At 35.2% G+C, this 15,735-nt stretch overlaps 1 protein-coding gene across 10 annotated transcripts in view; it reads right to left on the bottom strand.

The window, feature by feature from the left end:
• The window catches only part of TMEM164 (transmembrane protein 164), a 190,503-nt gene that overhangs the window by 110,183 nt on the left and 64,585 nt on the right, over positions 1-15,735 (bottom strand). For 7 of the 10 annotated variants that reach the window (XM_081276981.1, XM_081276977.1, XM_081276982.1 and 4 more), the window contains one exon: positions 12,246-12,295. The exons of 1 other annotated variant lie outside the window; for it this stretch is intronic. In XM_081276981.1, the coding sequence (XP_081133107.1) occupies positions 12,246-12,295 (50 nt within the window). Of the gene's footprint in view, positions 1-12,245; positions 12,296-14,275; positions 14,869-15,735 lie in introns of those variants that run through there. 2 more of the 10 variants (XM_081276983.1, XM_081276984.1) reach the window with 2 other exon arrangements.

The raw sequence follows: 15,735 nt of genomic DNA, 5'->3' as shown, positions 1-15,735 counted from the left end.
ATTACAGGTAATTGCTACCATGTCCACCTTAGGTAAATAAAACTTTTATTTGAACACAGCCAAATTCTTTCATTTGCATATTGCCATGTTGCTTTCTTGCTATAAACAGAGTTAAATAGTTCAAGCACAGAGCTCATACAGCCCCTGAGGTCTGAAATATTTACTATCTGGACCTCTATGGGAAAAAAAGATGCCTACTTCTCTCTATTCCAAAATACACATACAGTTTCTAATTTAAAATAGCAATTGGGATGGGGTTGTAGCTCAGTGGTAGAACGCTTGCCGAGCATTTGTGAGGCACTGGGTTTGATCCCCCGCACCACATAAAAGTAAATAAATAAAATAAAGATATTGTGTCCCATCTACAACTAAAAATATATTAAAAATAAATAAAATAAAATAGCAATTGGCTAACAAGCACTTAACCTAGTCTCTCCCAACTTCACAAGTGAAATACTTATGAAGACACAGAAAAAGATAAAGTTCCCCAAATCACTAAAAACTTAAACTGATTGTTATACTATAGCCAGAATCTTGGAGAAATCTCCATTCACAACATGGCTCATAGGAAGTAAGAAAAAAATCTGTGGTCAATTCATGATGCAGCTTCCAGAAACCAGGATAAAGACAGAAAGATATCAAATCCTTCCATCACCATCAGCCTCATGACTTACAAACTGAGAGTTTATTTAATAATCAGCAAACTAGATAGACATTAGTTCTATTACTTTTGGAGAAAATCAGCAATCCCCAAATTGGTCTATATCCATTTAGAAATGGCAATTACCTCAAATCAAGAGTAGAATATGGTAGAACTGATGCTGGCATGTTGTATCCTGGAAAAGAACCCACACGAGTATAATCGGGTAGCCATGCATGTGGGAGGCTATTGGTTTTTACATTATCTATTCAGAGTATCAGAGAGCTTAGTAGGAGGAATAGATAATTCCATATTGGCCCAGCAGAACCCACTACACAAATAGCCATTAGACACTGGGAAATGGGCTAAAAGCCACCTGCACCACCCTGCATGCCAAGTATGGATGGGCAAAGTGGTTCTAACCAACACCACAGAGAACATGAGAATACTACAGTCTACGCATAAATTCTCTTTTGAATACTCATAGACATATAAAAAACAGTATGGTTCTTATGAAAACTTCTGACAGCACAAGGGAGAGGCATATCATTCTATAGACTTGGAAGTAGTATGAATGTCTGAATTTAGTATATGACCCACAAGAAATAGTTTAGAAAACTATTTGTATCCTCAATAGTATGAAAGAAAACCTGGACTCTGGAAGAGGTACAGAAAGCCACTAGAATAAAACACACTGAGAAGGAATGACAAGGGTGAAAAGAAACCTGAGGAAAATAAGAAAGAATTTCAAAGAAATTTGTATTGTAACAGCAGAAGTAAGTTTCAAACTGGAGGTTGCAAAAGGCAAAAAAATCATGTTACAAAAGATAAATCTGAGTCTCTCACAGGCATACAGAGGAAAAGAAAAGTTTATCTTAGAAATCCTACCACAGCTGATATTAGAAAATCTTCTATTATAATACACCAAATGAGAAGATGAAAGAAGAAAACACAAATGAACCACTCCACGGATTCCCAGAAAGCATTAGCTCAATTTATTAACCATTCATGGGCTGTAGGTGCAAGCTAAACACTTGCCTAGCATGTGTAAGGCCGTGGGTTTGATCCCCACAACTATCAAAAAAGTATTTTAAAAAATTTGTAGTTGTAGATGGACAGCATGCCTTTATTTTATTTGTTTATTTTTATGTGGTACTGAGGATAGAACCCAGTGCCTCACACATGCTGGGCAAGCACTCTGCCACTGAGCTACAGCCCCAGCCCTTCAAAAAAAAGTATTCTTTAAAAAATTTGATAATTTAAGGTAATTACTTAATATTAGAACATCTAATCTAAACTAACTATCTGAGTCAAATAATGTGAAACACTAACAATACTTCCATTAAAAGCAGAAGCAAGAAAAGGATCCCTGCCAGTACTATTACTATTTAAGATTATACCAGAAGGTCTGGCCAAATTCAATGAGGCTTAAGGCAAAAAGAAAAAAAAAATGTTCCCTAAAAGGAGACAAAGTTACCATATAGGATTTGATGATTACTTTTCGAAATAATTCAACCCCTCTGCCCTTTAGAGTTCGGGAAAGGAAGGGGGCACGGAGTAATAAACGATGGTGGAATGTGATGATCATTATTATCCAAAGTACAGGTATGAAGACACAAATTGGTGTGAATGTACTATGTATACAACCAGAGATATGAAAAATTGGGCTCTATATGTGTAATAAGAATTGTAAAAAAAAAAGAATTGTAATGCATTCTGCTGTCCTATATAAATTTAAAAAAAACAATTCAAGGGAAAAAGCTGAAAAGCTATTAGAAATAAGCATGGTAGCCAAATATAAAACAAACATACAACATCAAAACCTTTCTTATGCACCAGTAATAATTACTTGGGAAATATAATAAATGATATCACAAAGTACAAACTGCCCAGGAATGATGTTGGTGAGAAATATGTGGGAAACACACACAATCAATCAACCAATCAATCAATCAATATCTCTCTGTCTCTGTCTCTCTCTCTCTCTCTCTCTCTCTCTCTCCACACACACACACACACACACACACACACACACACACACAACTGAAGAACATAAAAGAACATGAAAAAATAAATCATGTCTCTTCCTGAATGGAGAGACTCAATGTTGTAACAATGCCAATGATATTAGGTTTGGCGTAACTCCAATCAAAATCCTAGTAGGATTTAGGGGAGCACCTGAGAAAAACATTTTTAAGTTCATTAAATGGTTGATACTACCTAAGAAAAACCTGTAGGTAAAGTGGTAGGTTTAGGAGATGGCAGAGAATTTGGCCTACCATTTGTTGCAAAAACAAGAATATAAAGCTGGTTGCAACCCCAACAGAGAGATCAATAGAATAGTAGAAGTCTCTATAATAAATCCTAGCATATGTAAAGATTTATACTACAAGTGAAATAGTGATAATCATAGGTAAACAGTTATTCAGTGGTGCACAAATAAATGACTAGGGGGAAATATAAGCTATATCCCTACTTCATGCTGTTCACAGAATGAATTTTAGGTGGATTTACAAATTGAGTATTTATAAAAACACATTTTAAATTGAATTCTCTATTCTTAAAATGGGAAATATTTTCAAGTAAAAACCATTGGAAGAAATTAATATAGTTTGAAGGGGGTTTGTAGATCAATCAATTTCACCAAAAAATGCAAAACTAACATCCATAAAATGAATCATTAGAACATTCATTAAGAGGCAATGTAGGGAAAACATTCATTACAAAAGTCATAGAGGATTTATACGTTTATACATGTAAAATTCATCCAAATCAACATGAAAAATACTCCAATATAAAACTGAGAATATGAATTAACCATCTCGAGAATAAAATATATAAATGGTAAAAGAAAAAAATAGATATGATGGCACATGCTTGTAATCCCAGTGACTGAGGCAAAAGGATCATAAGTTTGAGGTCAGCCTCAGTATATCAACAAGACCCTGTCTCAAGATAAAAAATGAAAAAAAGGAGGGGGGGAGATGTATCAGTGATAGAGCACCCCTGAGTTCAATCCCCAGTACTGTAAGTAAAATAAAATAAAATGACTACATATGAATAATAAATATGCATATGTTTGAAATTTTCTATAATGAAATTTAAAAGAACTAAGGAAAAGAGCATAGAGAAGAGAGAAGATACAAGTGATGTGTGAGAGAGCTAAGGGAGTTCTTGGCTCTCTTCTCCCTTGGATTTTCAAAAACAAATCTTACTTATTAAGAACTGGTCTGGCAAGCTGATTCATATAATGGGACTGGATAGGTTCTCTAAAAGTCAATGAGACAGATAACTTTTATCAAACTTGGAGGTAGAACAGTGAGTTCAAAATTATCTCTAAGAATATTTAGTCATCCCTCATTATCCCTGGGGGACTGGTTCCAGGACCTATTTCAGATGCCAAATCCATGGATGCTCAAGTTTCTTATATAAAATGGTGTAGCTTTTGCATATCACCTATGCACACCCTGCTGCAAGGTACACTAAATCTTTTCTAGATCAATTAAAATACCTAATAAAATATACAAACTATCTAAATAGTCGTTATATACTACTGTTTAGGGGATAATGCCAAGAAAATATTCAAAACAGATGAATATTTTTTCAAATATCTGCAAGCTGCAGATGACTGGATCTGTGGATGCAGAATTCACAGATATGAAGGGCTGACTGCATTGGTTTTACTGGGAATTGAGTAATAGAAAGAATTCTGTGGTTAGATGTTGAAAGTATTGGTGGATTGTTCTTCAGGAAAGAGCCATTTAAATCATCCAAATGACTAAAAAGAAAATGGCTTAGATTCAAAGAGACACAGAATGGCATTGCATGTACAGACACAATTCAACAAATAATTCTGGTGCTGCTATATGAGCACTCACAAAGAGGAGTCAGGAACCAGGAAAAGGAAGGATGCATCCTTCCCAAGACTGATGTGGTGGTGGGCTGCATAGAAACCCCTTCCAATTTTAGCTGCATATCTTGCATGCATGGTTTAAGCTGAGGCAGCCTTTCCAGCAGCAGGCTACAACAAGAGAACTTAGCAAGTCATGTTTCAACTAATGTACACATAAATGAAACAGCCTAGGACAAAGCCAGAACACTGGAAAACTGTCATTCCCCCTTGTCAAATGTACCACGGATAGTGGAAGGAGACGGTCGTCATTATACAAAATACATGAATGAAGATGCGAATTTGGTGTCAACATACCTTATATACAAACAGAGATATGATAAATTGTGGTATAAAGGTGTATTAAGAATTGTAATGCAAAAAATAATAATAAGAGAGCTCATGTATAATGGCATAATTTGGCATGAACATACTCTATATACAGAGTTATGAAAAATTGTGCTGTGAATGGATAATTATGAATGTAATGCACTCCACTATTGTCATGTATGTAAGAAATAAATTTTTAAAAATGTACCACAGGAACCCTGTAGAGAATCCTGCCCCTTGCACACCCCAGAAAAGAACTGCCAGTACTATCCCTGCTTGGAGCATAAAGTTGCTACATGTATCATAATGCCTTTCCTGCAGAAACTGGGCTTGTCTCCACAAAGAACATGCTAAACCCTGCTTTCACTGGGAAGCTGCCAAAATCATACAAGGCTGTCACAGCAAGGGACCAATGCAGAAAGTAAGAGACAGTAGACAATGCTAATCAATGAGCCCACAAGATACTGGTATAGAAACCACAGTAGTGCCCATCTGCATGCACTGAGCTGTATGGAATTGTAAATAAGTTGACTTCATGCTTTTAACCCTTTAAACAATAATAGAATAGTAGAAAATATTCACTTTAGCAACATAAGGTAGTGATTAGGAACATGGGCTCTGGAGTCAGAGAGACACTGGATCAAATCCCACAGGCACCATGCACAAGCCACTGAAACTTTCTGAGCCTCAGTTTCCTTGATCCAACTAAGGATACCATTAGTATTTCTACACAGGTTCGTTGGAAGGATTAAAAGAGATAGTCCATAGTGGGTGTTTCCCACTATGCCTAGGCACACAGCAAACCTAATTATGCACCTTAACAGGAAAAGAAAAGGAATGCTGACCCTGCCACTAAGTAAGCTTGCTTTCCTGGCCCCCAACTGCTTGATTTGTAGTGTGCATAATGTATCATTTAAAGGATTAGGTGAGCTAATTGAAGACAAAATACTTTGAAAACAATAAAAATTCATATACTAATATCAGGCAGAGTTATTATTTTAAATAGGAGCTGTCTACTTTCTAAAAGGATTCTCAACTTCACAATGCATATGGTATCTCCACACAATGGAATAATATATGCCCGTTAAAATGGAGTATTGTAGGGCTGGGGCTGTGACTCAGCGGTAGAGCACTCATCTAGCACATGTGAGGCCCTGGGTTCGATCCTCAGCACCACACAAAAATAAATAAAATAAAGTGAAGATATTGAATCCAACTAAAAAAGTAAGTATTTTAAAAAATGAAATATTGTAAAAACTTTGATTCATCTTCAGGGAATTGCGCTAAGGAATTTTAAAAAGTCAATCCAAGGTTGCATACTGTATGATTTCACATATAATATTCAAAAAATAACAAAATTATAAAGATGAAGTGTTTTCTGGGGTCAGGATTGGAGTATAGGTAAGATGGTGGTAGGTGTGGCTATTAAAGAAGAATAGGACAGATCCTCATGTTAACATAACTGTTCTACAATAACAAATTGTAATAATGTTGATATTCTAGCTGTGATATTAGACTATAGTTTTGTAAAAGGTTACCATTGGAGGAAACTAGGTAAGGGTTATGTGAGATTTCTCTGTATTTGCTTTTACAATTGCATCTATATTATATTATATTACATTATATTATATATAATAGTATATACAATATATACTATAGTCTTCATATATAATAAAAATCACATACTAATATCAAAATACAAAGTTTGATTTTAAAATGATGTGAAGAGTTTGAAATAAAACAAGGAAAAAAAATCAGTGAGTAAACAAAGGAGAAAATTATGATTAAAGACAAAAAGTAATCTGGGTGCCATGGCTGAGGCAGGAGGATCACAAATTCAAGGCCAGCCTGGGAAACTTAGTAAGACCATGTCTCAAAGTAAAATACAAAGGGTTGGGGATGTAGCTTAGTAGGAGAATGTGTGCAAGGTGGTCCCCAGTGCTGCAAAGCAGAAAGGACATAAAGGAATAAATACTCATTTAGAGAATAGGGGAAAAGTAGGAAAAGGGAAGTGATGAAAACAAAAACCAAATATTAAAAAATAAAGTAAGGTAAAAAGGATAAACAGATCCAAAACCTGATTCTATGCAGTGACCAAAAAATCAAAAAGGGCTTACCAACTGTTTAAAACATAGAAGAAATAACATGAAAATAGAGAAGATTAAGTCCAAGAAAGAAGACAGAACTACAGATGAAGAGAGAGTTCTAAAATTATAAGATGCTAAACACTTAAATAAAGAAATAGATAATATCCTAGCAAAATACAAATGGCCAAAACAGAGACAAAACGATTTAAATAGATTATCACAGAAAACACTGGAATGGTGATTATGGGTCCAGAGAACCAAGAACAGATGGGCTTCACAGGTGAATTTCATCTGACCTTTAAAGAACACATAATTTCTTCCTTCTGTCTTTTCTTTTTCTGCAGTACAAGGGATTTAACCCAGGATTGCTCAACCACTGAGCCACATCTTCAGCCCCAGGGTCTCAAACTTGTGATCCTCCTGCCTCAGCCTCCTTAGTTGCTTAGTACAGGCATATGCCTCTGTGCCTGGCTAATGGACACATACTTTCTAAGGGTTAATAAAGTATTATAGACCAGAGAGAAAGAAAAAGCACTCAGTTGTACATTTTACATAATCACAATAACTTAATCCTCAAAATCTGATGAAAAGAATACAAAAAAAATGACTCCAATCTCACTCATGTTTACTGAAGCAAGGTTCTAAATAAAATATTAACTCTGGCAATGTATCAAAATAATAATGCACTATGAACAGTGGGTTCATTTTAGTAACATAAGAGTAGTTCAAAACAAGAAAATCCATCAACGTAATTCATTGTATCAAAAATTTCAATGAGGGCGGGGAGTGTAGCTCAGTGATAAAGCATTTGCTTAGCATGTGCAAGACCCTAGGTTGCATCCCCAGCACTGCAAAAACAAACAACAAAAAACTTAAATAAAAAACAAAACCAGCATGATCAACAGATGTTAAGAAAGCATTTGATAAAATACAGAAATAATTCCCTTCTTTAAATAATATCTTCAGTAAATAAATAAATTAAATATAATAAAATAATAAACATCAACAGCAAATAAGGAGGAACACAGAAAATATCTCAATTTATAATCACTTTTAGGCAGACTAGTCTACCAGTACCTTTTTGAAAAAATTAGCTCTTTGAGTTTCATATAAATGCAACAAGAAAATGAAATAACTTAAAACCACTGGAAAGAAAAAAATAAAAATTTAGCAGAACTAACAAAAAAATTAGTAACATAAAACATAAGATAAATATTTTGAAATTAATAATATTTTTCTATTTTAGCAGGAAGCACTTGGAAAGGGGAAAAAATATTACATGCATAACAGAGAAAACAGCTGTTCTTGAGGAATAAATGAATCAACAAAGGCTTAGATTAGATAAGAAGAAAAGGACAGATCTAACTGAAAGATATAAAACAAGATCTGAATAGATGAAAATACTATTTCTTAGATTAAAATAACAATATAATAAAAAACTAAATTATACATTTAATGTAATTATATTTAGAATCCTAATAGGTTTGGTGGGTAGTGGCTAAAATGATCTTAAAATGCTTATTTAGGAAAAAGTGCCAAAGAATAGCCAAAAATATTTTAAGCTAATGCAATCAAATCACTGTGACTTTGATTAAAATAAAACACAGATAAATAGTGCAGGGTGCAGTGGTGCATATCTCTAATTCCAGTGACTAGAAAGGTTGAGGCAGGGGGATTGCAAGTTCAAGGTCAGCCTCAGCAACTTAGAGAGAGCCTCAGCAACTTAGCAAGATCCTGTCTCAAAATAAAAAATAAAAAGGATTAGAGATGTAGTTCAGTTGTGAAGTGCCCCTGGATTCGATGCCCAACACAAAAAAAAAAAAAAAAAGAAAGAAAGAAAGAAAGAAAAAAGAAAAGAAAAAAAAGCCAAATAGATAAAATGGAAGAGAAAGTCAATAAATAGACCCTAGTATATAAAATATTTAATGATTGACAAAGATGGCTATTCGGTTTACAGAGTAGGAGTTAATATATTATTCTAGCACAGCTGTTTTCCATCTTTGATAAAACAATCTTAAACATGACTAGAAATCCAGAAGTTATAAAGAGAATCATCTTTGGATATGAAAAAAATGTAAAAAAAATTATATGTGGGCCAAAGTTATGGTTCAATGGTAGAGCACTTATCTATTATATGTGAGGCCCTGGGTTCAATCCTCAGCACCACATAAAAAAATAAATGAATAAAATAAAGCTATAAAAAGTTACATCATTTAAAGAAATTATATAGCTATATCCATGAGCAAACAATAATGACAGATAAAAGGCCAACACCTAAAATGTAAAGGACATCTCACCTATTGAGGAAAATATAAATAATCCATAGGAAAATGGGCAGATGATATGAATAGAGAATTCAAAGAATAAGTTTAATTGAACAATAAAAAAGAAATGAGTATACTGAAATTCATTAGTAGCCAAGGAAATACATTCATTAGGTTGTCCTATTATAAAAGAATCATAACACATATTGTTTACAGAGATAGAGAAAATAATAATCTCATATATTAGAAACAAAAACAAAAATTAAAGTATAACAGCCTGATTTGTAAATCAATATGGCATCATCTGTTAACAAACATATTTATATATAAACATTCATATATATCCATCTACAAGTTTAAATCAACAGTATATAAGGCCACATGCATAATGTTTATTTCACCATGGATTTTAGCAGCAGAAATCTGGAAAGAAAGTAAATGTTCATTAATAAGGGAATGACTAGATAAATTATTATTTCTGTGAAATAATTTGCAGCTTTATAAAAGAATAAGATCTATATTAATAGGCTTTGATAGATTTCATGAGATATTATTGAGTGGAAAAAGATATGTTAAGGTATATATAAGACTCTAACTGTAAGATGAACAATGAACAACAACAAAAATATACCACAATCTACACAATTATGAGTGTGTGCATGTGTGTGTGTGTGTGTGTGTGTGTGTGTGTGTGTGTGTTCCTATGTCCATGAAGAAGAACATAAAAGAATGCATATTGCTTTGGAAATTATGGTGTGGAAAGATAGAGCTAGGAGCCAATCACAAAAAGGAAAAGAAAACAACCACCATAAAAAATACATCCAGAAATCATATTATATATATTCATACATGTGCATAAATCTATAAATAAATTTTAAATTAAATTTAGAAAAGATACAATAAAAACCTCAATATACAATTTGACCTCTGATTATTAAAAAGGAAGGGAATAACCAAAATTATCTTTTGAGAGTAAGATTGGGGTGATGTTTATTCAGTTCTTTGTGTCTGTATTTTCTATGATATGAATTATTTCTTTCATCATAATGAAATAATACTAATAAATGTGACTTTAAAAACATTACACAGAATAATTGAGCTCATTTTGGAAAATCAAGGAGAGGGTGACAGGGTTAAATCCCCTATCCCTTAGAAGCTGTCCAAGTAACAAATATCTAAAATCAGAATCCATTACCCCTTACCCAGCAGAAAGTTACTCACCTAAGGCAAGAGACTAAGTGGCTATTTCAAAGAGCTTTTTGAAGCAGCAAATGGGGTATTTTTTCCCCTAACACTTTAATGACTTAAGTAAATCAGAAAGCCATTTACACCACTCTCAATTATCCAAGGATCTGCCAAGCTCTTTACTTCTTGTTCCCTTCCTCTGGCTTGAGGCCATTTCACTGCTCACGAATAGCTCCGAAATGGGGGCCAGGGAAGGGCAAAAGAGATGAAATTAATTCAGTTGATTCAGCTTCTCATTAGCAACTCCAATAAAAGGTTTGATAAGTGAGATGGTCACAATTCATGGTTAAAATGAGGGTTCCAGGACTCTAGATAATTTCATTAAGTAAACTTGCCTTTAGAGAAACAAGATTTGCTTGCGAAATACTTTAATAGATTTGATTCTTGCTATTTTTAAGAGTTAGGACTTGTATTAAGGTGATATTTTTCTCTCATTTTAACTTTCATTTGAAAATAAAACTCATAACCAAATTATATTGTTACATTGTATGCATTGAACAACAAATCCCACAATTATGTACAACTATAATGCATCCACAAAAAATGTGGAAAAAACTCATAAAAACAAGAACCGTGTCCTTCAATATAAAGCAACACTTTCTCAGTTGAGTAGATGGATCATACTGCAAAAGCATTTCAGGGGAAAGATGCTATCTGGCCACCAGAACACTCTTAAGAATAAATTTAGGAGGGCAAAAACTTCCAAGCAAACAAGCCTTGGCCATACAACCTATCATACCTTCTGTTTTTTTTTTTACATATTTTTATGGTGCATTTACAGTTATATACAATGGTGGGATTCATTGTTACATATTTATGTATATACACACAATGTAACACTTGGAATTTTGCCAATATCATCCTTCAATATTTCCCCTTTTCCTACCTTCCTCCTTCACCTGGTCCCTTTCCTCTACTCTACTGATCTCCCTTTAATTTTTGTGATCCCACTACCATATTTCTTTTCCTGTTTTTTTTTTCCAGAAGAAAATATCCCTATGGTAGGTACTACTATCCATTTTACAGAAGATCAAATAGACTCAGAGGTTTGCCCAAGAACATAGAGCTATAAATAAGGAAGCTCATCCAAACCTAGCCTGTGTGCTTAACTGCTGAAGTCCTTCTTTCAATCACTGCAGGAAACTGTACACTCCATATTTATCATGTACAGGAAACTCAGGTCTGTAATCTTGGGTAGGGGGTTATATTTGATTTTTTCTGTTTTTCCTATGTCTTTACATCTTACAAGACAGAGAAACCAAATAAAGGAAAACAAGTTACATATCCCTTGTGCCTTGTCTCTACAGTAATAGTAGCTCTTACTTCATCACATTTACATAAATATGAGGCACTGTTGTTGAGTCCTTTTTATGGATCAATCCGTTCACCCTTACAGCAATTCAAGGATGCAGTCCTATTATCATCTCCATTTTTCAGAAAGGCAAATGAGGCTCACAGAGGTTATGGGATTTCAGCATCCCAGATTCCATGCTCTTTTTTTGGTATTAGGGATTGATCCAGGGGAACTCTACTACTGAGTTATATCCCCAGTTGTCATACATTTTCGACACTTTCTATTGGCTAGAAAGGATTTGTCAGAGCTAAAAACCACATGACAACATAGAGCATTTTCCTGTTTCCATGGGCCCTTACAGACTTTTCTTCCTTGGAGAAACCCAGAGATAAGGTAGTATAAGCCAAGGTGTTTACAGCATATCATCCTTTGTTATCAAATAGACAAAACAGACTGAAGAGCAATGGTAATAAAGCAAAAAACAATTTTCTCTTACTTGAAGACCACAATAGCTCCCGGAGTTGGAGGACAGGCCAGGAGGAAGATCTGCAATTGAAGAATTGAGAATGGTTAGCAAGGGAAATGCTAGACACAGTGAGATGCTGTCACTTTTATAACACAAAAAAAACCAAAATGCTAACATATACAAAAAATATAATATAAAAATTAAAAAGGTAAAATTTTATGGTTTGATATATGAATTAAAAAATAAATGTAAAAAATTTAAAAGGCAAGAAGGTGGTTTTCCAAAGTCCATGTTTGTGTTTACACACACATACGCATGTGTGTGCAAATGTGTGAGAGAGAATGTGTGTCTATGTGAGAAAGTGACAAGACTCAATTCTTCAATGCTTTAATTTCAATATGACACAAGTAGTCAGTCTTAGAAGCTTTTAACCCAGGGCATATAAAAATAGATTCTGAGCATGAAACACGCATACATATGCCATCTGGTTTGCCTCCCGTGGGGGAAAGTGGGTTTATCAATACCCAGCACTGCCAAATTTAGCAATAAAATACAGGACGCCAAGTTAAATTTGAATTCCTGATAAACAATGAATAATGTTTTAGTAAAAGTTGGTCTTCAATATTACATTGAACACTTATACTAAAACATTGCTCACTGTTTATCTGGAATTTGGATTTAACTTGAGTATTTTCTGTGGCAACCCTATCAAAATACCACCCCCAGGTTCCAAATCTCCCTCTGATTTGATTCTTTTGTTTCTAAGCATGCCTAGATGATTTTTACTCTTTCATTCTCCTCTCAGGTGAAACCAAACTAAAAGAATCTTGTACTTCTAAGACACCAATCAGTTCCCTGCTACTTGGTGTGATCTAAACCTGGATTACAACCTTTGAAAACCCACAGCCCTTTGACGTTCACCTATGTGGCAATAACTCAAATGTTTCATGAAGAGATTTTAAAAAAAAAATCTGCTGCAAAACTTGCTGTTGAACATGCAAATCCCTGGGTTCTCCCATTAAGTATTCTGATTGCACAAGTCTGGGACCTCAGGAATCTGCATATTTAATAAAAGCTCCAGGAGCTCAACCCCTGCTATAAGCTCTATGTTTGATCTTGGACTGAACTATGATGGGTGCAAGACATTATGCAGAACTAAGAGGCAGACAAAAGAATGAAATTCATGTTTGTGAAGTTCCTTTACCTACAGGGATTCAAAGGTGATATTTAGGAAATCACTAAAATATGTCCTTATCTTGTTGAGAGCTCTGATGAATGTGAATTATTTGCATTATGGAATAGTTGGGTTTGTCATGTGTATGTTTTTTTAACATTTCCTTCTCTCAGAGTCTACATTTAGAAAAAAAAGGGGGGTTCTATAAGGAAAATTATTAAGGAAACACACTTGCTTGGCAGCTTGAATGCCTGCCAAGAAGAAGAAAAAGGATGGAAGAGAAGGGGTCTTAAAAAGAACAGGACCCAGAGTCCATCACCTGCACAATACCTTAGCAAAGAACCCCTCCAACGAAAAAGCCATCAAGAGAGAATGTGCCTTTCCCCCTGTGGATCAATTTGATTAAAAGTACAAAGCCAAGGATAATTACAGGTCTACAATCCTTTAATGGCAAATGCAAAAAGCTCTCAAAATGAAAAAAATTTTTTTTTTTTCAAATCGGAGGTGGTAGCAAAACATGACTTGAATGGAAGTGAGGCTATTTACCCTTATTTATTATTTTCCCTTATTTATTTCCACCTCACATGGTAAACAGTCATATTTTCCATAAAAATAATAATTTGATTGTAGAGTGCTGTTTCAGGGCCCCCTGAAAATATATGTCAAATATTCTACCTTGCATAGTACTGACTTTGTAAATTTCAAAGGATTCTGATTTTTTAAATATATCTGTCCTTCCTAGTTTGGGATAAGGATTGTAGACTTGGAATTTTCATTATGCAAACATTACCTTATTCCCACTCCCTAGCCCACCCCCTTAGGAGCAGTGCAAGAAAGAAATAAAGCTGGTATTCTTTACCCCTGATCCAGCAGTAAAGTTACTCACCTTAGGCAAAGGACCAAGTTGAAGGCTGCACATAGTTACCCAGCATCAGGCCCATCAAAGGCTACACTCTGAAGCTACAGTATACTGAGGAGACAGGGACCCCAGCCACCTTGGAAAGGTCCTTAGTACTTCTGGAATCTCTAAAGAGCCAAGCCTTCCTGAGCTTGTGGAATACCCCCAGAAACTTCCAAAATGCTAAATAGAGAAGTAAAAATGTGACACTGGGTCTCACAGTTAAGTCTTACTTTTCTATACCCACAGGTAAGGTGGGCTAAGCAGATTCTTGGAGACCAATTTCCCTATAACTCCATTTGGTTGGTTCTCATTTTCCCTTTGCCAGATGTCCAGAAATGTACTACAGGGAATAAGCCTCCAGTTCCAACCCAGTTGGTTGTCCTATTATCCTCCATCAGTCACAGAGCTAACTTCTTTAGAGGCAGCTAATCTAGTCTTGCTTCTAAATGAGGTTTCCAGTAGTTACTTTCATGTGCCCAAGTCATTCTAATCAGCACTTTGGCCTTTCTTCATTGCCTGTTTATTCCCATCACCAAGATGAAGAGTACAATCTTTAAATCAGATACAGAAGAGTGGATCTGAAAAAGAACCCCAAAATCATCATATTCTATTTTCAGTGATCTTAAGACCTCCTTTAGCAACTTCAAAATTTATGACATTGAACCTCTTGGCTCTATCATGCTAGGGTCACATCTATAGTCACTATTAGCCAACGGAGCCTTGTGAAAATAACATTTTAATTTAGAAGCCCAAAGTACCCCAGCCCTTGCCTGATTATCCCTGCCTTCTTCCTTGGTTGGTTTCTAATCACCTCCAAATTTTAGTAACATGCATTTGAGACTAGAAGACAGAAAACTAAACTATCCCTTGAGATACAATAAAGTAGGAAGAGAGGGCACTTTTAGGTGCAAACAAGGAAGATGGGCATGACTCTGAGCCTACCCCAGCTCCAACTAGCTACTCTATATTCATGCTAAAATCTGTCCAGCTCAGCCCATGAATTAAAGGGCATGAGCAGGGAACCTACAAAGAACTGCCACTTCCCCATTGCCTGGTAGGTAGGCAGGGCTGTATTATTAAACCCCATGTTACAAATGAAGACACTGAGGGAGAGTTCTAACAAACCTTCGGATGATACCCCTCTATATCCTAACTACAAGTTTAATGCCCTTTCTACCTAACGTCTGACAGACCAGGCCAGGGCTTATTATTTTTTAGACTCTAGCCCAGTCCCTTGACCACATGGGGCTCAGGGACTCACCCCAATGACTCAAGCCTATGCCACCAGACAGTTCCCAAGATCTACACTCTACACTATAAGACATCCCCAAATACAAACTGAACAAGACAGCAAGTCACATTTATGCAGATAAGTTTCAGAGTTCAGCATTCGGCAAAAGCAGGCTCATTATCATGCCAATCTGCCTCATACCCCGGTCTTGTGG

The sequence above is a fragment of the Spermophilus citellus genome (assembly GCF_964194105.1).
Source record: "Spermophilus citellus genome assembly, chromosome: X".
NCBI classification, from domain to species: domain Eukaryota; kingdom Metazoa; phylum Chordata; class Mammalia; order Rodentia; family Sciuridae; genus Spermophilus; species Spermophilus citellus.
The sequence above is the reverse complement of the archived record's forward strand: the minus strand, read 5'-3'. Positions and strand labels throughout refer to the sequence as shown.